A 23057-nucleotide genomic window follows, 5' to 3' on the forward strand; every position below is an offset into this window, starting at 1 on the left:
GATATTATATGAATGATATTATAGAGAAAAACACTTGGTTTCTGCTATTAAGATGGCGGCAGAGTAAGACCCTCCATCCAGAGCTCCTCTGCTTGCTAGCTCCTTTTCCTTCTTTTTTCCCCTCATTGCAGTTTTTCTGCCCCCATGCCCTAACTTTGTAAAGTAAACTTCTTAAAGTACCATACCTGGAGGGAATGGAGAATGGAATCCGAGACCAGTTCAGGAGATGAGTCCCAGCAGGAGCACTGTGAGCAAGAGCCAAGTCCCAGAAGCGAATCTCGGCCGGAGCAGGAGCAGAGCGTGTATGGGCTGAGCTGTGAGCTGAGTCACGGCCAGAACGGGTGCAGAGTGATCCAGGGCTAGCTGGGGAACAAGTCCTGGAAGCAAGTCCGGGACAGAGGCCAGCGCATCTGAAGCCCAATGGGCATGGACTCAATGAAAAAGGACTACAACTTGAGTACTTTAAAAATACTTTTTATTCCCATTCTGGACTTTTAAGCTGTATTCCATACTAGACTTTTTTTTTTCTATTTCAATTCTGTGACAATACATAAAGTATCTGTACCTAAAATGTTGTTAAGAGGCAACATTATAAACTTTTCATTACACTCATTCGAGTGCACGTGACAATTCACGTGATCAATTCTACTCTATAAATTGATCTTAACAATATAATCCTGTATTTATACCACTCGTTCAAAAGTATTCTCACTGATTATATGAAAAGGTTACATTTCTGTTGGGTTTCTTTTAGTTGGACTCAACCCAGTTGGACAATTTATCTCATATTGATACTGGGTGGAAAGGCATGGTGAAAGAGAGAGAGAAGAGTGCAAGAGAGAAACTAAGTGAAACCACAAAAAACATTTGAGAGTGAAGGAGAGAGAAAGAGAAAAAAAGAGGATTTGGGCTAGATATGAAGTGGGGCAGTATACTGTAACCCACTCCTCCGGACACACCCACTTCTCATTCTGTTGTATAATCCAGTTGAATAATTTAATAATAAATTTGATTCAGACTAAGAATTCCACACCACCTCCCATTTACTGGCATTGTTTCAAGTTAACAAATACAATGTGGAATGTTTCCAGATAGCATTTTTCTGCTCTTGGCTGGTGTTATTTCAGACAGGACACATTGCTTTCTCACAAATGTAGAAGGTTTGTTTGCATTGCAAAGTTGGAACTGGAAAGATGAGGCAATAACTGACCAAGTTCCAATTCTCAGGCTGTACGGACATGTCACATCTGCCCTCCACAATGTGCACCAGGATAATTGCCCTGATATCCTCAGCTAATGAGGGAAAATTGGACAGATTTCCAGTACCCCAGTGTCACCTGAAGATTTATTTTTTGTGTGATGTTCACAAGAACATGACTGGGCTCAACTGTGAGACCCTCCACACTTGGGATAGTTGGCCAGCTTATACATGAATAGTGACCACTTGGTCTCATGGAACTGAAGCAGGTAAAGGAAGGAGAGGGAAACAAAACAGAGACCATCTGATGAAGAGTCACTGGACCCAAAATATTAACTCTGCTTTCTTCCCACAGATGCTGCCAGAGCAGTGAGTTTCGTCTGCAATTTCTGTTTTTGTCTCAGGAGACAAACATGGGAAAATGGTTGGCTTGGAAGTGGTTACTGGCCACAGAGGGGAAGGATGGGGAACTGTTGGTGTAGTAACAGTCCCTATTCCTAACTTGAACAGCCTGTAAAGGAGATAGACTTGTCAAACAAGAAGGAAAAGAAGGGCGGAAAGTCAAAGGGCAAATTTGCATCTTCCCATCAGACTCTTTCAGAAACCCTTACGATGGCACAGACTGATCCTAGTAATAAGCCATAATTTTACCAGAGGAGAGCAAAACAACGGAGAACGCAATATGTGAAGCATTTGGCATGTAACAAAAGAACATTTTACACTGAGCCACACAGCCCTTAATCACCCAGATCTCAGCCTGCTGGGCAGGCAGAGGAGGTGAAAGAATCAGCCTCTTTCTCCATTGGGTGAAGAGAGGGGAATGAAATTGAAACCCGCTGTACTCCCAGAGGAATAGACAGCAGGATCGAGTGAATCCCTAGAAGAGTATAAAGACAGGAGGAGTATAGATTCCCTACAGAGTAGAAACAGGCCCTTCGGCCCAACAAATCCACACCGACCCTCCAAAGAGTAATCCACCCAGACTCATTTCCCTACATTTACCTCTGACTAATGCATTGAAAACTAGGGGCAATTTAGCATGGCCAATTCACCTGACCTGCACATCTTTTGGAATGTGGGAGGAAACCGGAGCAGCCGGAGGAAACCCACACTGATGCAGGGAGAATGTGCAAACTTCACACAGTCGCCCAAGGCCAGAATCGAACCTGGCTCCCTGGCGCTGTGAGGCAGCAGTGCTAACCAATACTTAGGAGGGAAATCAGGAGAGCAAAGAGGGCTAAAATGGTGTCACTATTTAAAAAAGGTGGTGAGGAAAAGCCAGGAATCTATAGACTAATGCGCTTGACAAGTTGTTAGAGGTAATCCAGATGGACAGGATTTACAAGTATTTGGAAAGGCAGGGACTGATTAGGGATAGTCAACATGACTTTGTGTGTGGATAATCATGTCTTACTAACTTGAGTTTTTTGAAAAAGTAACTAAGTTGATTGACGAAGGCAGAGCAGTGCCTATATGGACTTCAGTAACATGTTCAACAACGTTCCTCATGGTAGACTGGTTAGCAAGGTTAGATCACATGGAACACAAGGAGAACTAGACATTTGGATATTGAACTGGCTCGAAGGTAGAAGACAGAGGGTGATGGTGGAGGGTTGCCTTTCAGACTGGAAGCCTGTGACCAGTGGTGGTGCTAGGTCCACTGCTTTTTGTCATTTATATGAATAATTTGGATGTGAACATAAGGGCTATGGTTCGTCGGTTTGCAGATGACACCAAAATTGGAGGTGTAGTGGGCAGCAAAGAAGGTTACCTCAGAGTACAATGGGATCTTGATCAGCTGGACCAAGGAGTGGCAGATGGAGTTTAACTTAGATAAATACAATGAGCTGCATTTTGGAAAGGCAAATTAGGGCAGGACTTATACACTTAATGGTTCAGTCTCAGGGAGTATTGTTGAACAAAGAGACTTGGAGTGCAGATTCATAGTTCCTTGAAAGTAGGATCTCACATAGATAGGATAGTGAAGAAGGCATTTAGTATGCTTTCCTTTATTGGTCAGAGGATTGAGTATAGGAATTGGGAGGTCATGTTGTGGCTATAAAGGACATTGGTTAGGCATCTATTGGAATGCTGCATGCAATTCTGGTTTCCCTCCTATAGGAAGGATGTTGTGAAACATGAAAGTGTTCAGAAAAGATTTACAAGGATATTGCCAGGATTGGAAGGTGTGAGTTATAGGGAGAGACTGAATAGACTGAGACTATTTTCCCAGAAGTGTCAGAGGCTGAGGAGTGACCTTATGGAGCTTTATAAAACCATGAATCCCCTGGAATGGGGAATCAAAAATTAGAGAACATAGAGTTAAGATGAGAGGGGATGAATTTAAAAGGGACCTAAGGGGCAACTTTTTCATGCAGAGCATGATGCATGTATGGAGCTAGCTGCCAGAGGAAGTGATGGAGGCTGGTACAATTACAACATTTAAAATGTATCTGGATGGGTATAGGAATAGGAAGCGTTTAGAGGGATATGGGCAAATGCTGGCAAATGGGAATTGATTTATTTATGATATCTGGTCGGCATGGACAAATTGGACCAAAGGGTCTGTTCCCATGCTGTACATCTCTATGAGAATCAACCATTGGTGAGTTTAACTTGTGGTTCACCACACTTCAGGCAAGGGCAAGGTAGAAAAGACAGGGCCTCCCTGGTGATTTCAGCCGATGCAGGAATTGAACCTGTGAAGAGTCAGTTCATGTTCCTGCTTCTAATGTCCTCCAAGTCTCCATGGCATAATTGATATTGAGTATGCGCATGGCCCATTTACAACCAATACTTATTATTTTAGTTTGTACTTGAAGAGTGGATTTTCCATGGTTCCAGCTCACTAACCAGCATTTTTAAAACTCCTCTCATTACATTCAATCCCTCGTAGCATCAATCGTTCTTTACTCTGTAGCCTCCACCAGTACTACAACTGTACGAGATACCAGTTTACATCGAACTCTTGCAGCTTGTGATTCCCCATGGTGCCCATGTTTTCTCACTCCTAAACTTCTGAATCCCCTCACTGCTTCCCTTTCTTCTGTTCAGTCACTTCTTAAAGCATCTCTCTTTAAACAAGCTTTTAACTACAGATCTTTGTGTTTCTGTCTATGGTTTGTACTAGTGTTTGGGTGATTCCACTTTTCAGTGTTTAGCAACATTACAAACTATTACTTTTGTTGCTGAGTTAGATGTGTCCGAACCTGAACCCTCCACTTCAGCAACTGAGGGAGCGAATGTTTCAACCACCATAAGGGTTAAAGAGCAGGGTTCGTTATTCAGACCGCATGTTAAAACGATTGTGTTAAAAATGTGGAGTTTCTGCTGGGAGACATTAATCGAGTTAATCTGCACATCAGGGATTCATCATGCAAAATCAACCCATTTGGTTTCAATAACTTTGAAAATTGGAAGATGCTGCACCGACAATTAAAGAACGATTATGTCGGTGGTTATTTGTCTTTTGAATGACTAGTCTGCAGTCTTTGTATCCTGGGCTTTGTGAGGTGGCAGTGTGTGGGGGTGGGGCAGAGATAGACTGAAGTCACCTCAACTAACAGTGCTGAATAAAATCGCTAGCATTTATAATTCTGGATTCACTCCCTGAGTTTCTGGAAAACAATTTTTATCAATGGCACCATTTGATGCCTTCACTTCAACAGTTCCTTCTGTACAGAAACTCCATGCAGTATGGGAGGAGGTTCTTTGGCTCATGCCAGTGGGCTAGCTGTTTGCTAGAGCACTCTGCTGGCCCATTTCTCTCCCCTTAACCCTTTATCTTCCAATGCTTCAGTTATTTATGCAATTTTATCTTTAAAAATTTAAAATTATCTGCATCACCACACACTGTTGTGAAATATTCTACATTCCAAAAATTCTCTGCTGAAAAATTCACCCTCAACTTCTCTCCTCAACCACAATGTCAACTCAAATATGATCCTCAATGAATGACTGTTGAAGCAGGGGACTGAGGGCTGGCATTTCTCAGACCTATGTTGACAAATTTGGCAGGTGGAGAATTGTCATTATTGTCTAAATGCCACATCGTGTGGTGTAGGTGACCATGATCTGCCAAATTTTGCAATCTAGCAACAGTGAATTAGCTTGGGGTTGAACTTCCAGTTCATGGACTGTACTGAGGGAGATGTTGCACAAATTATGCTAACTACAGTCACTCTGTTGTCTTATAAGAATTGTTTGCACTGACCATATTTGACCAGAGAACAAGCATATAAAGTGATTTCCTGCTGCTTTACTTGTGTGTGCATAACTTGAAAAATATGAGGTCGACCAGATTGGCAGAAAAATTAGAAAAGCAAAATACTATTTAACTGGAGACATTGCAGAATACTGCAGTTCAGAGGGATTTGGGTGTCCTAATAAATGAATCTCAAAATGTTAACATGTCCATTCAGGAAGATGATGGAAGACAAATGGAATGTTGACCTCTATTCACTGGTAGGTGGCATATAAAAGCAAGGAATTCATGCTGCAATTATACTGTGCTTTGGGGAGGCCACACCTGGAGTGCAAGTTGATATACTTGCACTGATTGGAAGCAGTTCAGAGAAGGTTTATTGGGTTGATTCGTGGGATGAAGGTTTTTTTAAAAGAAAAGTTTGATCAGGTTGGAGTCTAGGAGAATGAGAGGATTTCCTAATGGATATATTAGATTCTGAGAGGTATTGACAGGGTAGATGCTGCAAGCTTGTTTCCCCTCTTGGGGAATCAGAACTAAGAGGGGACTGTTTCAAAGTAAGTGTCTCCCACTTAAGACAAGATGACAAGGAATTTCTTCTCTCAGAAAGAGTCTTTAGTCTTTGAAAGTTTTTACCCCAGTGAGCAGGAGAACATAAGGACTGCAGATGTTGGAGATCAGAGTCAAGAGCGTGTTGCTGGGAAAGCACAGCAGATCAGGCAGCATCCGAGGAGCAGGAGAATTGACGTTTCAGGCACTAGCCCTTCATCAGAAATGAGGCTTGTGGGCCGGGGGCTGCGAAATAAATGGGAGGGAGGTGAGGTTGGGGGGTTGGGAGGGGAATGTAGCTGAGAAAGTGATAGGTGGATGAAGGTGAGGGAGAAGGTGATAGGTCAGAGGGGAGACTGGTGGACAGGTCAGAAGACTGGTGCCGAGTTGGAGGCTTGGGACTGGGATAAAGTGGGGGAGGGGAAATGCGGAAGCTGTTGAAATCCACATTTATCCTGTGTAGTTGCAGGGTCTCAAGGCCCAATATGAGGCATTCTTCCTTCAGGCGTCGGGTGATAACAGTTTGGCAGTGGAGGTGGCCCAGGTCCTGCTTGTCCTTGACGGAGTGGGAGGGGATTTGAAGTGTTCAGCTATGGGGCAGTGGGATTGGTAGGTGCGGGTGTCCCAGAGATGTTCTCTGAAACGATCCACAAGAAGGTGTCCTGTCTCCCCAATGTAGAGGAGACCACATCGGGTACAACGATACAGTAGAGGACATTGGTAGAGTTACAGGTAAATTTATGATGAAGATGGAAGGATCCATTGGGGCTTCAGACGGAGGTGAGGTGTCTGGAGTGGGCGCAGATTTTGCACTTCCTGCAGTGGCAGGGAAAGGTGCAGGAGTGGGGTGTGTACTGGTGGGGAGGGGTGTGTGGATCTGACGAGGGAGTCACGGATGGAATGGTCTGTCTGGAACACTGATAGGGGTGGGGAGGGAATATATCTTTGGTGGTTGGGTCCGTTTGGAGTGAGCAGTATGGGCTATCCCATTGAATATATTCAAGATTAAGTTACAAACTTAATCTGTAATTAAGTTAGATAGACAAAGTTTATGGGGCCAGGCAGGAAAGAGGAGTTAAAGCTACAATTGGATCAACCATATTCTTACTGACTGGTAATGCAGGCTCAAGGGGCCAAATGACCTACACACTTGCTTCTATTTCGTATGGTCATAGGTAACCCTACGGCTAGTTATCTCCAGTAAACCTCAGCGCTAGTGACCATCCAGTCATCCTATGGGACAGGTTCATTGATAGACCCTATGCGTAAACGTCCATCCAGCCATTTCACAGGAGTCAGCAGAGTATGCTATTAGAGTGTGTCTAACTCGGTACTGCATGGACAAGTGTTTCCTTGAGGTAGTATCTAGTCATAATTTTTCCTCTTGTTCTGCACCTCAGATTGAAGTTACAGCTACAAAGTTTAATAGAGAATGGAATAGACCAAAAGTATTCAAACATTTATTATTGAGTGTTTTGCCTGATCACCCTATACAAGTAGGAAGAAGAATAATTAATGAAATCTTTTTACGTCAGTTAAACATGCACACATTATTTCCTGGTCTCTGATGCCCAAGGCAAAACCTTTATGGTAGAAGTGGTAATGAGAGAGGAGTGATACAAATTTGATATCCTTATCACCATAAGATTAAACTATTTCCATGGAATTTCCTGGTTATGTGTTTAAACTTGTTGGAGGCAGTTGGGAGGGGTGGAGGCATAATAGAGATCAGTGCTGAAGAATGAATAATAAAAATAACTTCAATGCATTGTCTGATTTGTTTTTGTACCTATTCCTTAGAGATAGTTACTTCAAGTGATTGACTGTTTCCTCCATGTTGTAGCTTCTCTCCCAATAAATGATTGGGCAGGAGGGTCCTTTTTAAATAAGAGCTGCTTCTAGCACATATATGGTTGTCTTGCACTTGTCTGATCCAAATTTTCAACATTATCCCCTCTTGGAGACAGATGCATTTCACATCCTCATTGCTTTCTTCCTTGCATTGTGCACTGTAAAGATTTCAGCCACAATATGCAGCCAGATTTTTTTTTGTTCTAGTTAATAATGGATATTTGGTTGGGTTTGGGTATGGTGTGGGGGGGGGGGGGTGCGCGCAGGGGGATGGTTATGGTGCAGAGTTGAGAGTTGAAGATTTCCAGCTCAATGTTCCTGGGTTATGGAAAGACATTAGCATGGACACTACCCAGATTGAACTCTCAGTCAAATGGAAAGCCAGTAAATGGGTGCAGGAATGGGAGTAAACAGAATGGGGTGGGGGCAAAACAGGAGAAAAGGCTTCACTGAAGTCAATTACAACACGCACAGTCATGTCAGAGAGAAGTGAATAAATAGCAAGCCGGTGGCCTTTGTCTGCAGGTATGCTTCAATGAGGTCCATTCTAATCCTCCAGCCAGTGGCAAGTGCATTCTACATCTCAACGCAGAGGAGCTGGATGAGAATGGGTGATACTGTTCCAGATGCTTCCAGTCACAAGGAGGGAGGTGCATGCACGTGGAGAAGTGGGTATTGTTGTTAGCGACAGGCGATGATGATGAAACCATTCACCATGAGTACACCGGTGATCAAGTTCTCCAGTTACCTGTAACAATGGACCACAGCAAAGACAACCTGATCAGCAAGCAGCAAGAATTCAATTCAAATCACAGACAGTATCAAGGTCCCAGTGCTTTCAAAATGTCAACAAAATCTACTAAACAGAAAAACCCTCGAATCCACATTTTATGAACAAGGCCAGACCCCTCAAAACATTTCAAGAAGGTAGCTCAGGCCTTAACTTTGCTAGTTCTTTTAAGCAGGTGTAATGTGACTATTCCAGGAGAGATCAGCTGGTCAAATCACTTGATTATAAATAAATTCTGTTTTGTTCAAAAGATTACTGAATGAAACACAAACAGAAAACAGAAGACTGAATAGCTTAACCTCTCTGAAAACCCAACAGATCATCCCAACTTAATGGTGCTGTTCCAAATTCTTGCAACAATCCCCATAAACACCCCTTGGCACAAAAGGAAAAATCAAATATAAGTTCTTACAGGATAGAAGTCAGAGAGAGAGAGAGTACCAGCCTGAACCTGCTTCTTTGGGTCCAGCAGCCTTTTTTTTAGCACTATTGCTAAAAACATCCAAACCAGAGAAAAGCTGAGCTGGTAGATCTGGCCAAATCCTTTCGCTGTACAAGTTTTTTTTAACTTGAAAGCCTTCTGCCTGAGGCAGTCTCTGTTAGCTACTATCAACTTGGCCCAAAAACACTTCACCTCCAGACTTTTCGGAGGCTGTGTCTTTTACAACCGCTCTGAAAAAGAAGCCAAGGATAGCATAACCTTGTGAAAAGTGTAGTTTTGTTACACACAATATGGCTGCAAGCTGCACCGTCTCTTTGTTGATTCATTGCCAGCAGTGGTTTATTTGGTAGTGCTTCCACCTCAGAGCACCACTCCAGACACTCAAACACTGCAACTGGGCTGATATACCAGTGGAGTACTGAGGAAGTGCTGCACTGTGAGTGGATGTCAACTTTCAGATGAGAATGCCTGACCTCTCAAAGAATGTAAACGATCTCATGGTACTATTTTGAAGAAGATAAGGCAAGTAATACTGGTGTCCTGGTTATTATTATTCCCTCACCCAACATTGCTGCGTGGGTTTCCTCTGGGTGCTCCAGTTTCCTCCCACAGTCCAAAGATGTGTAGGTTAGGTGAATTGGCTAGCTAAATTGCCCATTGTGTTCAGGGATGTACAGGCAAGGTGCATTAGTTATTGGAAATGTAGAGTAATAGGGTAGGGGAATGTGTCTGGCTGGGATACTCTTTAGAGGGCTGGTGTGGACTTGTTGGGCCAAGTGGCCTGTTTCCACGCTATTGGGATTCTATTCTTTGAAATGATCAGGTGTTTATCATAAGGCTGTTTGTGGGCGCTTGCTGTGCACAGTTGGCTGGTTTGGTTCCTTCATAAAAATGGAGACTATATTTGAAGGGTAAAGAAAGGTGGTTATCCTGAGATCATAAAAATTGCTTTATAAATGCAATTGTGCTTTTTAACAATGTATTTGACTTCAGGTTTCTGTTCCCAGTTTGGTGTCAATATCCTGGATTTGCATTGAGGTTGGTGGAGGGTGAATGAAAAACTAGCTAACATTCCCACACCTGCTTCTTATGGAATATAAATAAAATTCCAAACAACTGCAAATGTTGGAAATCAGAAACAAAAACAGAAATTGCTGGGAAACTCTTGCAGCATCTATGGAGAGAAAGCAGAGTTAATGTTTAAGGTCCAGTCACTCTTCTTCAGAACTGAATTTTCCCAGCAATTTCTATGTTTATTTCTTATGGAATATCATCTGCTGATCATGACTTATATGGACTTCAGGCACATCAGTAGCATCTCCAGTCTACTGGGAATTTGGGCAATGGATTAATGGACCCAACAGGATTTATTGTATTAAAATGTAAAAAAAATTCCAGTTCCTGAGAGAGTGTGAATTTGTATGGATCTATTTCAATAAGGAAGGAATAGGTTTGACCACGAAGCTCCCCACAGTTGAGCACCTTCATATCTTCCAGTCGTTCATGACTTGGATTTCCCAAGGTGCACAATACCACAGGATGCACCCCACTCCCACACTTCGAGTTTCTGAGTACTTGGCTTTGGAAGTTTGCTACACATCTAAACATGTGCAGGTCAGGTGAATTGGCCATGCTAAATTGCTCATAGTGTTAGGTGCATCAGTCAGTGGGAAATGCGTCTTGGTGGGTTACTCTTCAGAGGGTCGGTGTGGACTGGTTGGGCCGAAGGGCCTGTTTCCACACTGTAGGGAATCTAATCTAATCTATCGTCTTTGCAAGTCTGCTGGTACGCATCATGGTTCAAATGCTTCCTTCTGCACCGTAACAATTCTGTAATTCTGAAATGTCACAAAAAATGCTCCAAGGACCATGTCCTCGTGCATGATCCTATTGCCAGAAATTAATCTAACATGGAGTTATCTTATTAAAGTCCCTTACTCCCCCGCTATTACATGGAACTTACAGCCAGAAACAGGCATTTTGACCCAAAAGACTCCATGCTTATGTGTATTTTGCAAACCAGACATCTCCTACTAATCCCTGAACCTGCTCTGTAGTTCACCTGATCTGATTTGCATATCCTATTCTTCACTCTCTTGTGCACTTAGCTAGCTTAAAAAGGTGTTTATGAAATTTGACACAACTATTCAATGAGTTGGCAAGTTCCACATTCAATACTTTCTGGGTAAAGCAGATTATCCTGAATTCTCTATTGAATTTATTGGCAACTACCATATATTTTTGACCCTCTTAGTTTTGGTCCACCCCACATATGAAAGCATCTTCTCCATGTTTATTCTATTAAACCCCTTCTAATAATAAAGACCTCTATCAAGCAGCCTCTTAGCTTTTTCATTTATTGAGAAGGGAGCACCAGCCTGTTCAACCTTTCTGGTAGGTATTATCTCTCAGTTCTGCTTTCATCCTTGAGAATTCTTTTTCAGTGTCAGTTTATTAGCAGGAAGACCAGAACTGGATACTGAATTCCAAGTGTGGTTAAACAACAACCTGTGTGGGTTTTCAATTTTAAACACTTGGTCTCCATTTTCAGTCTTTTGAACAATAATTTTCACAAGTTAAAATGTTGGATTGAGGATAATTCCGTCACTACTTACAGTGGAAGAGTTGCTTCATGACCCGATAACAGTTATCAAATAAAGCCTTGGGCCTAATGGACTTGTTCTTACTTTGCTCATCCATGTCACTTATACGGTATAGTATTTCCTCCACTCGCTCATCTTCAATATCATCAATCTCAACATTCAATAGAAAAGACAAGGAAAGATTCACCAAACAGCAGCAGTGAAATTGAACAATATTTAAACCACATTTAAGCAGTGTTTTAATTTTGTTTTTTTCTCTCTCGTTGGTTTTCCAATCAAATTTACTCTTCATCACTTTTACCAGGTGATGACACATAACAATCAGATTTCAGACAAATTAGCACCTCTTTCAATGTGCAATTGGATTTCACACTGGCACCAGCAGCAACTCCCTAACATCAGGCCCTAATGATGTGACCCACGGAGTAGTGGGACTAGATTGACAGTCCAGCCTTAGTGGTAATTAACTTACCAGCAAACTTACAAAGTAAGATTAAAATTTATATGCAAACACCATGTGTGTGTTAGCATTAAGTTCTCAAGCTCAATGTTGCAGTTTATTATTAACTTTTATTTACTAACCAGAAATGTAATTATCTACATCTGGACTCCAGATGTAGCTTGTGGCTAATGTATTGGACAATATTAATGTAAACACCCAGTTCTCTTATCTTTGCAGAGTCACACACCATCAACATTCTGGAATTCCTCACAGTGGAAGACACCAGAAGCATACCAGAACTTTGAGAGCGTCAAAGGGCAGAGGTGAGTGTAGTGGCCTTGATGGAGGAGAAAGTGCTAGGGAAACCGATAGGTCTGAAGGTGATTAAATCACCCAGACCAGATAGACTACACCTCAGATTTCTGAAGGAGATAGCTGAGGAGATTGTGGAGGCATTGATGGTGATCTTTCAGGAATTACTGTAGTCAGGGAGGGTTGTGGAAGACTGGAAAATGGCTAATGTATAATTCCTATTTAAGAAGGGAGAGAGAGAGAGACAGAAGACAGGAAATTGTAGGCCAGATAGTTTGACCTTTGTTGTTGATAACGTTGAAAATCCATTATTGTGGATGTGATTGTAAGTACTTGGAAGGGCATGGTAAAATAATGCTGACTCGGGTTTTGTCAAGGGGAGGCCATGTCTGAGAAATCTATTAGAATTCTTTGAGGAGATAACAAGCAAGTTAAACAAAAGCGAGCCAATGCTCGTGACTTATTTTGACTTCCAGAAAGCCTTTGACAAAGTGCCATGCAAGAGGTTGCTAAATAAGAGCCCATGGTGTTCGGGGCAAAGTGCTGGCAAAGAGTGTGAATAAAGGAGACTTTTTCAGGATGGCAGCTAGTGACTTTTGGAGTTTGACAGGAATCTGTGACGGGATCACAACTAGTCACTTTGTTGATTAACGATCTGGATGAAGGCATTGTGGGCACTGTTAAGTTATCAGATGACACAAAGATAGGTGGAGGAGAGGTAGTAATGAGGAAGTGGCAAAAGGCTCTGGACAGGCTAGGTGAGTGGGTAAAGAAGTTGTAGGTGGAATACAACACGGAAACATGTGAGGTTATGTACTTTGGTAAGAAGGATAGAGGGGTGGACTATTTTCTAAACAGGAAAAGCCTTTGGAAAGGTGAAGCAGAAATGGACTTGGGAGTCCTGGTTCAGAATTCTCTTAAGGTTAACATGCAGGTTCAGCTGGCAAATAGGAAGACAAATGCAATGTTAGTTTTCGTTTCAAATGGGCTAGAATACAAGTGCAGAAATGTACTGTTGAGGTTGGGTAAGGCACTCTTCAGACTGCATTTGGGATATTGAGAGCAGTTTTGGGCCCTGTATCGCAGAAAAAATGTGTTGGCATTGGAGGGGGCCCAGGGGAAGTTTATAAGAATGATTCTAGGTTGAAGAGCTTGACATATAAAGAGTTGTTGAGGACTCTGGGTCTGTACTTGATGGAGTTTAGAAAGATATGGGGGGGGAAATCTCATTGAAATTTCCAGAACACTGAGAAGCCTGGATAGAGTGAGTATGGAGAAGAAGTTTCCAATAGTAGGAAAGACTAGGACCCGAGAGCACAGCCTCAGAGTGAAAGGATGACCCTTTAGAACTTAGATGAGAAGGAATTTCTTCAGCCAGAGGATGGTTAATCTGTGGAAGTCATTGCCACAGAGGGCTTTGAAGGCCAAGTCATTGAACATATTTAAGTCAGAGATAGGCAGGTTTTTGATTAGTAGAGGAGATCAAGGAAGAAGGCAGGAAAATGGTTTGTGAAGTATATCAACTATGATCGAATGACAGAGCAGAGATGGGCCGAATTGCCTAAGTCTGCTCTTATGTCTTATGATCTTGTTGCCTTATGGACCAGGACCTTAACGTGACTTGGTCATGTAAATGCAGTGACTACTAAAACACACTGTGGCCTATGATGAATGGATCACCCTCACACTTCTCAAACCATTCTCCCACCTTCAAGCCAGGAAATTGTTGGAATGCTCTCCATTTTCTCTGGTGCTCAAGATTCTTGAGACTATCATGGATTTTTAAATACTTCTTTTTTAATCATCAAATGTAGATAGTGCTGGTAAGGCCTGTATTTGTAACTCATCCATAACTGCCCTTGGGAAGATGCTTATTGTGGTAGAAATTAGATTTATGTAAATTATGATGACGTAACTGATGACATGACTCAAACATCAGAAATGACATCAGTCTAGAATGAGTATGTGAAGTCAGAGGCCTTAGACACTAAAGAGCTGTATTTGACAACTTACCACGTACAGATGTAATTAAAGCAGCATTACAATGCATAAGGGATTGAAAGGTCTTATTAACAGGTAAGGAGAAAACAGCCTTAGAGTCAGTTTATTTTCAGATATAGTCAGTCTCACACCAGTACTGGCTTAAAACACAAGACAAACCATTGGTGAGCCACCTTCTTGAACCGCTACAATCTTTGAGTTTCATGGGCACCCACAGTGCTGTTAGGAAGGGAGTTCCTGGATTATAATCCAGTTGTAGTGAAGAAAGGCAATATATTTAAAGTCAGGATAATGCATGACTTGGAGGTGAACTTGCAGGTAGTAGTGTTCTGAAACATCTTTGCCTTTCTCCTTTTGGATGGTTCAGATTGCAGATTTGGAAAGTGCTATTGAAGGTGCATTGGTGAGTTGGTGCAGTGAAGGGGATCCCTAAATGTCCAACTTACGAATGCTTGTAGTTATGAATGCAATCTCATAGTTGTGGTTTTAAAGACCCATCATATGAGCATTCCTTATACTTACGAGCAGCTCCTTTTCATTGTGTTCTGACTTGTGTACAATTTGACTTGCAAACAGCTATGAGAACAGAACCGTAGTTGGTACACACTGTTGCCACTGTGTGTCAGTAGTGGATGTTGAAAGTGATGGTTGGAATATCAATCAGATTGCTTTGTCCTGGATGGTGTCAAGCTTTTTGAGTGTTTTTGGAGCTGCACCCGTCCAGACAAGTGCGACATATTCCATTGCCCTCCTAACCTTGTGTCTTGTAGATGATGATGAACGGGCACTGGGGAGCTAGAAAGTAAGTTACTTGCTGCAGAATTCCCAGACCTGCCCTCCTTACCACAGTATTTATGTGGCTGATTAATGTAATTTCTGGTCAATGGTAACCTCCCATGATGTTAATAGTGGGGAACTTCAGCAATAGTAACACTAGATTAGATTACTTACAGTGTGGAAACAGGCCCTTCGGCCCAACAAGTCCACACCAACCCTCCAAAGAGCAATCCACCCAGATTCATTCCCCTACACCTAACACTATGGGCAATTAAGCATGGCCAATTCACCTAACCTGCACATCTTTGGACTGTGGGAGGAAACCGGAGCAAACCCACGCAGACACGGGGAAAATGTGCAAACTCCACACAGACAGTTGCCCGAGGTGGGAATTGAACCCGGGTCTCTAGCGCTGTGAGGCAGCAGTGCTAACCACTGTGCCGCCCTACTAAATGTCAACAGTTGATGGTTAGGTTCTGTACTGTTCAACATGTTCATTGCATGGCATTGGATGGCACAAGTATTCCTTAGCAATTTTCCACCCAAACCTAGGTGTTGTCCACGTCTTGCTGCATATGGATATGGATTGCTTCAATATCTAAGTTATTGCCAATAGTTCTGAACATTGTGCAATCCTAAGCAACATCCCTATTGCTGGCTTATGATGTTGCCACCCCACCCATTAGCTTAAACATCCACTCCCTTCATCATCAGCATACCGTGGTTGCAGTGTGAGTGGCCTATGAAACACAGTATATTAACATGCTAAGGCTTCTTGTGTGGCATGTACAAAACTGACAATGCCGACCATCAAAAACAACAAGGGATCAACAATTGCCAGTCATGCATCATCTTGACTTGGAGCTTTATCATGACCAAGTCAAAATCCTGGAATTCAACTCCTTCAAAACCCCAAAGGTGTACCAAAACTGCAACAATTCAAGAAAATGGTCACCACTATCTTCTCAAGGGCAATTAGGAATGGACAATAAAGGGCTCACTCGCAACATCTATATTCTGAAAATTAATTGCTCACGCCAGAAATTTCCATCAGTATAGTCTTCAGTCATGCATCCACTGATATAAAATGGGTGCCCAAATCTGAAAGGCAACAGATTTGGAGCAGTATTTTTTTGTGACAAGGTGTATTGGACAATGTCTGCATTGACAGAGATATCGATATTTATGTATAATGTATAAATATACAATTTCAGTCTTTACACATAAAGCTACATTCATGAACAATAAGAGTTTGTTTTATATAGACAAAAGGAAGTCATGTATACATTGTGCCTTAATATTTGGGGAATAAAGGGGTTGCTAACAGTGCCAATCCCTGCCTGCCTAGTCTGAGAGCTAAGATTGACTGTTCTTGCAGCAGCCCCATGCCAACCCATGGCCTAAATACTCATCATTTTAATATGCTGTATAAATTGGTGTTCTTTTTCTTCCATCCTAGCCCTGAAGAAGAGCTTCAACTTCAAGTTACCATTCTGTTAAGTTTAATCTACCATATTCAACCTTGTTGAGAGTTTTCACACATGCATGAATTTCCTTTCTTAATATTATCCCCTCGTGACCTCCAAGATTTCCATTAACTCACACACCACCTTATAGATTTTCCAATTAAAACACCCTCCCATGAAATATCCTGCCATTCTCAAGAGCCCATTTAAATATGGATGTAGAAGTAGGCAGAGAGGGGAGTGCTGGAAAAGCACAGCAGGTCAGGGAGCATCCAAGAAGCGGGATAATTGACATTTTGGGCATAAGGCCTTCATCAGGAGTGAATGATGAGGGGTTAATGCCTGAAACATTGATTCTTCTGCTCCTCGGATGCTGCCTGACCTACTGTGCTTTTCCAGCACTACACTCTTGACTCTGAGCTCCAGTATCTGCAGTCCTCGCTTTCTCCTGCGGAAGTAGGCCATTTGGCCTTTCAAGTCTGTCCTGCCATTCTTTGAGATTATGGCCGATCTAATAATCCTCAACACAACTCTCTTGCCTTTATCGCTTAAACCTTGATTTCCTTATTGCCAGTTAGCTCAACTGACTGGATGGTTTGTTTGCAGTGATGAGTGACACCATCAATGCAAGTTTAATTCCTGCATAGCTGAGGTCACCACGTAGGTCACATTCCCTCAAATTTGTCCCTTACCGGAGGTAAAGTGACTTTCAGTCTATGGAATTATGGTAGCATTCACCTTCTTTTCATTTGATTTCTAATCTGCATTTTACAGCAACTTGCACTCACTTAGAGCCCTTAATATATTAAATCATGTCATGATGCTTCACTGGTGCATTCTCAAAATTCCTAGGACACTGTGCAACTTTTCGAGATTTTAGGTCAGATGATCAAAGCAAGATTAAGAGGCATCTTAAAGGAGACAGGAGGTGGAGAGGGATGTAGTTTACAGAGAAAGCCTCAGAGTGTACAGCCTGGGTATCTTCAGGCATGGCTGCCAAATGTGCAGTGATTAAACTTGGGAATAGGTGAGAGGCCAGAATTGGAGGATTGCAGAGATTTCAGAGAGTTGTGGCTGGCCTGGACAAGATTACAGCAAAGCAATGGAAAGAGAAAAATACACAGATAAACATATTAAATTTGAGACATTGCCAGACCACAAGGGCAATGGGTCAGCTAGACTTGGTGCAAGTTGGAAGATGTGAAGCAAACATTTTGACAGAAGATATGAGATGCTGATCCCTTTGTGTAAGTACATAGTGCAGATTATCAGAGGAAACTCTTTTACTTTCTAGGTGAGACTTACCATTTCATCCATATCCATCCTCAAATAAGTAAACAAAGTGGAGATGCCCTCCACGTAAGCTCTGGATGGGTGCCTTTTTGGGAGGGCTTCAAGGACTGTCTCTAGGACTTGAGAATTGATATAAACCCATAACAATTTCAGGTCCTTTTCAGTGAAACTTCTTTTTTGCTGTATCGGGTGAAAGAAGAAAGACATTATGTTGGAGATAAATGGATAGTATCAGTGTTGACCTTCTTATTCACCCTAATTTCTAAATAATCTCACACATACACATACTTCATTGTGTTGTTTCTTGGGACATTTTGTGTCTGACAGATCAAATGCAGGGTTTGGGACAAGCCAACACTTCTGGGAGGTTAAAGCAAAAGATACTGGTTCTCCTGTCTCTGGTTTCTGTTTGGAACACCTGGGATGTCTTGGGTAGACTCACTGACACCAATCTCCTTGTTGGAATTAATCTAGGCTACTGATACCATGTGGGGGAGGATGCCCACCTAATGTCTTTGGCAGAAGGTAGGCTAGATCTTATTCAAACAGATCATGTTCATTGCATACTACTTAATGGTAATTACTTAATAGTAAGTACTTAATATGTGGTTACATTACATCTGAGATACATGATAGTCTCTTGAGACAGGCAGAACTTAAGAATAAGATCACATGACAGCTACTAAAACACTCTTACACAGCATTGATAACAAACAGGATTGAACACTGGTTACCTCCTCCGAGGAACAGTCCTTTATATCTTGATGGGCAGAATTTATCTTATCATGTCAGTTAACCCTTTCAGCTCCTAACTTTATACTTTATGCTTTATACAATATTGTCCTCAAGGCTCAACTATTCTTACTCATGAAAATAACTGTCAGGTGGGAAGAAAGGCCGGGAATTCTCATGTTCATATTACAAGTTGGGAAAGCACCTTCAACCTTGCTGGAAAATTCAGTCCAATGAGGAAGATTTTGTAACCAAAATTCCAAGCTATGGGATGAACATGCACACCTCATTTGTTGCCTCTACAATACAAATCAAGGATCAAGGGTAAATGGGAAGTAATGTGGCTCAGTATTGGTGTCCCTGCCTCTGAACCAGCAATTCCAGGTTCAAGACCCTGCACCAGGATTTGTTAACAACAAGAGTTCTCATGTCACAGGCAGAAAGATGGTAATCAAATTGAAAAACCTTCCACTGGTCCCCAAGGTAGAAAAAAAAGAATGAGTGTGAAGATAGAAAAAGGGGCAACCCTTTATTTGAAGCACTGTTTAGAATCACAGAGTGGCCAGCTTAAAGGGTTAAATGGCACTGAATCGAGGTGGTGCCTACATGCTAAGTTTATCAGCTCTGACGGCCAGGAGGAAGCTACTATAGCTTGATTTCACTGATGTGTTATATTTCAGGGCCCAACTGGAGGAATTCCAATAGGTTCAACCAACCATGCTCCTCCCCAAAACAACATCATATTTCATGTATTTTCAAGGATGAAGAGATCCAACAACCAAGAAGGCACAGCGGTTTAGTGGTTGGGGTAGCACGGTGGCTCAGTGGTTAGCACTACTGCTTCACAGTGCCAGGGACCCGGGTTCAATTCCAGCCTCAGGCGACTGTCTGTGTGGAGTTTGCACATTCTCCCCCTTGTCTACGTGGGTTTCCTCTGGGTGCTCTGGTTTCTTCCCACAGTCTAAAGAAGAGAAAGGCTACAGTAGTGAGTATAGTGGATTCTTTCTTGATTATATGTTTTTGGAGATAAGTCTCTTGATTAAACTTAAAATATAAGCCATAACTATTAATTTAACCTGGGGCAGTGTTTGAAAAGGAATAAGACGGGGTTATTTTCTGGGTCTGTAGATTGTGAAGGAGCAAAAATGGCCTTTGCAGTGATATGTACTTCTTATTAGATGAGGGAGTTTAAAGAGAGTTTAAGGGTTACTGCGGATTATATCTGCCATAAATGCTGTTGGATGCGAATCTTATCAGATCGAGTGGATCATTTGGAGAGACAGATAGAAGCAATGAGGAATTTGCAACAGCAACAGTACGAGATGGATGGCAGTTATAGGAAGGGGGGAAGCCCTCAGATACAGTCACATAGATGGGTTAACTCCAGGAAGGGTAAGCTAGTGCAGGAGTCTTTTGTGGATATACCCATTTTAAACAGGTAGGGGGTGATGGATTCTCAGGGGAACGTAGCACGAACAGCCAGGTTTCTGGTATTGAGATTGGCTCTAATGCAATGAGTGGTACGTCGGCTTCCAAGAGATCAATTGTGTTAGGGGATTTTGTAGTCCGAGGTACAGACAGACGGTTCTGTGGCCATCAGAGAAAAAGAAGAATGGTGTGTTGTTTCCTGGTGCCAGGATCAAGGATATCTCAGAGAGGGTGCAGAATGTTCTCACGGGGGAGAGGGGCCAGCAGGAGGTCATTGTCCACATTGGAACCAACGACATTGGAAGGGAAAAGGTTGAGATTCTGAAGGGAGATTACAGAGAGTTAGGCAGAAATTTAAAAAGGAGGTCCTCAAGGGTAGTAATATCTGGTAGTACCCAGTGCTACGAGCTAGTGAGGGCAGGAATAGGAGGATAAAGCAGATGAATGCATGGTTGAGGAGTTGGTGTATGGGAGAAGGATTCACATTTTTGGATCATTGGAATCTCTTTTGGGGTAGAAGTGACCTGTACAAGGAGGACGGATTGCACCTAAATTGGAAGGGGACTAATATACTGGCAGGGAAATTTGCTAGAACTGCTTGGGAGGATTTAAACTAGTAAGGTGAGGGGGTGGAACCAAGGGAGATATTGAAGGTAGAGATTGATCTGAGATAGGTACAGCTGTGAACAGAAGTGAGTCAAACAGTCAGGGCAGGCAGGAACAAGGTAGGACTAATAAATTAAACTGCATTTATTTCAATGCAAGGGGCCTAACAGGGAATGCAGATGAACTCAGGGCATGGTTAGGAATATGGGACTGGGATATCATAGCAATTACAGAAACATGGGCCAGGATTGGGCAGGACTGGCAGCTTAATGTTCCAGGATACAAATCCTACAGGAAGGATAGAAAGGGAGGCAAGAGAGGAGGGGGAGTGGTATTTTTGATAAGGGATAGCATTACAGCTGTACTGAGGGAGGATATTCCCAGAAATACATCCAGGGAAGTTATTTGGGTGGAACTGAGATGGGCAATTAAGGTTGCAGAGTCAGTGTGCAGGGTTGTGAATGGGACGAGCCACTGAAATCAGTTCAAATTCCAAAGTTTGCTAAGGACAGATTCACTGATGTTCCCACCCTGACTGCATCTTCAAGTGATACCAAAGTATCTGGAGTATGAGACCAAAACAGGGTGAGTGTTAAGCTATGAAGTCACTACCCCCAGGCCCTGGTGACCATTATGATTTAAACATATAGCAATCGCAAATAAATTAATTGGACATCTAAATGAACAATCCAAACACTCTTGGATAATATTCATTTTCAGCATATAGACGTCATTAACGAGACTAGAATTTATTGACAATTTTTTTTTTTAAAATAGTCATGGGCATCACTGGCTGCACTGCATTTCTTGCCCATCCCTAGTTGCCCATGAGAAGGTGCTGGTGAGCTGTCTTCTTGAACCACCACAGTCCACGTGCTGTATGTCGACCCACAATGCCTTTAGAGAGGAAGCTCTGTAATATTAACACTGAAGGAATGACAATATATTTCTAAGTCAGGATGGTGAGTGGCTTGGTGGGGAACTTAGTCTGCCCTTGTTCTTCTAAATGGAAGTGGTTGTGGGTTTAAGAAGATGCTGTCTAAGGATCTTTGGTGAATTACTGCAGTGCATCTTGTAGATAGTACACACTGCTGGCACTGAGCATTGATGGAGGAGGGATTAGATGTTTGTGAATGTGGTACCAATCAAGAAGGCTGTATTGAGACTTCATGGGGTCTGCAGTCAATGTTGAGGACTCCCAGGGCAACTCCCTCCCAACAGTAAACCACTGTTCTGCCCCCTCTGCTGGGTCTGTCCTGCCAGTGGGAGAGGACAAATTCATGGATAGTGATGCTGGTGTCTGGGGCATTGTCTGTCAGGTATATTCCATGAGTGTCAGAATCAACATTCTTGATAAAGAGCTTATGCTCGAAAGGTTGACTCTCCTGCTGCTCGGATGCTGCCTGACTGGCTGCGCTTTTCCAGCACCACACTTTTTGACTCTGATCTCCAGCATCTGCAGTCCTCACTTTCTCCAAATTCCATGAGTATGACTATGTCAGGCTGTTGGTTGACTAGTCTGTGAGACAACTCTCCTGATTTTGGCATTAGCACCCACATATTAGTGAGGACGACTTTGCAGGGGCACCAGGGCCGTTTCTGCCGTTGTCTTATCCAGTGCCTAGGTTGATGCCAGGTGGTCTGTCTGGTTTGTTTGTTGAAACTTTGTAGCAGTTCATACAAATGAGGGGCTTGCTAGGCCATTTCAGAGAACAGTACAAAGTGACCTACACTGCTATGGGTCTGGAATCAGGTGAAGAAGGCAAATTTCCTTCCCTAAAGGACATTAGCATTACACCACCACCTCTCCTAATGTCACTGGATAAGTAATCAAGAAGCTCAGATTAATGTTCTGGACACAATGGTTTCAAATCAAATTTCAGGTGGGGAAAATGTGAATTCAATAAAAGTCTATCATTTTAAAAATAAAATTGGCCTAATTGCAACCATGTCAATTGTCATAAAAACATATCTGGTTCATAAATGTTCTTTAGGGAAGGAAATCTGCCATCTTTACCTGGTCTGGCGTATTGGTGATTGACTTTTAACTGCCTTCTGAGCAATTAGGGATGATCAATAAATGCTGGCCTAGCCAAAGACATCCACATCACATGAATGAATAAAGACAAAAATAAATACTTAAGAAAGCACCTCACCAACATACTTTCCCTTTAGTGGTTTGATGCAACTGAGTGGCTTGTTCAGCATTTCAGAGGACAGTTAAGAGTAAACCACATGTTTGTCACTGGCCCAACTGGATAAAGGTGGTAGATTTCCCTCCTTAAAAAACATCAGGGAACGAGATGGGCTTTTACAATAACCCTGTATTTTCATGATCATTATTACTGATGCCAGCTTATTAA

The 23057-nt window shown here is 42.4% G+C and overlaps 1 protein-coding gene across 1 annotated transcript in view; it reads right to left on the minus strand.

Moving 5' to 3' along the window:
• Positions 1-8068: 8068 nt before the first annotated feature.
• Positions 8069-23057, minus strand: part of il34 (interleukin 34) — a 65674-nt gene continuing 50685 nt past the window's right edge. Inside the window, exons 7-9 of the mRNA XM_087995620.1 lie at positions 17941-18108; positions 11650-11788; positions 8069-8550 (exon numbers count right to left, since the gene is read on the minus strand). Of these exons, the coding sequence (XP_087851746.1) occupies positions 8534-8550; positions 11650-11788; positions 17941-18108 (324 nt within the window). The 3' untranslated portion in view covers positions 8069-8533. The remainder of the gene's footprint in view (positions 8551-11649; positions 11789-17940; positions 18109-23057) is intronic.

Source organism: Chiloscyllium plagiosum, unplaced genomic scaffold, assembly GCF_037043375.1.
Source record: "Chiloscyllium plagiosum isolate Xiang-an unplaced genomic scaffold, Cpla_swu_hap1 HiC_scaffold_17, whole genome shotgun sequence".
NCBI classification, from domain to species: Eukaryota; Metazoa; Chordata; class Chondrichthyes; order Orectolobiformes; family Hemiscylliidae; genus Chiloscyllium; species Chiloscyllium plagiosum.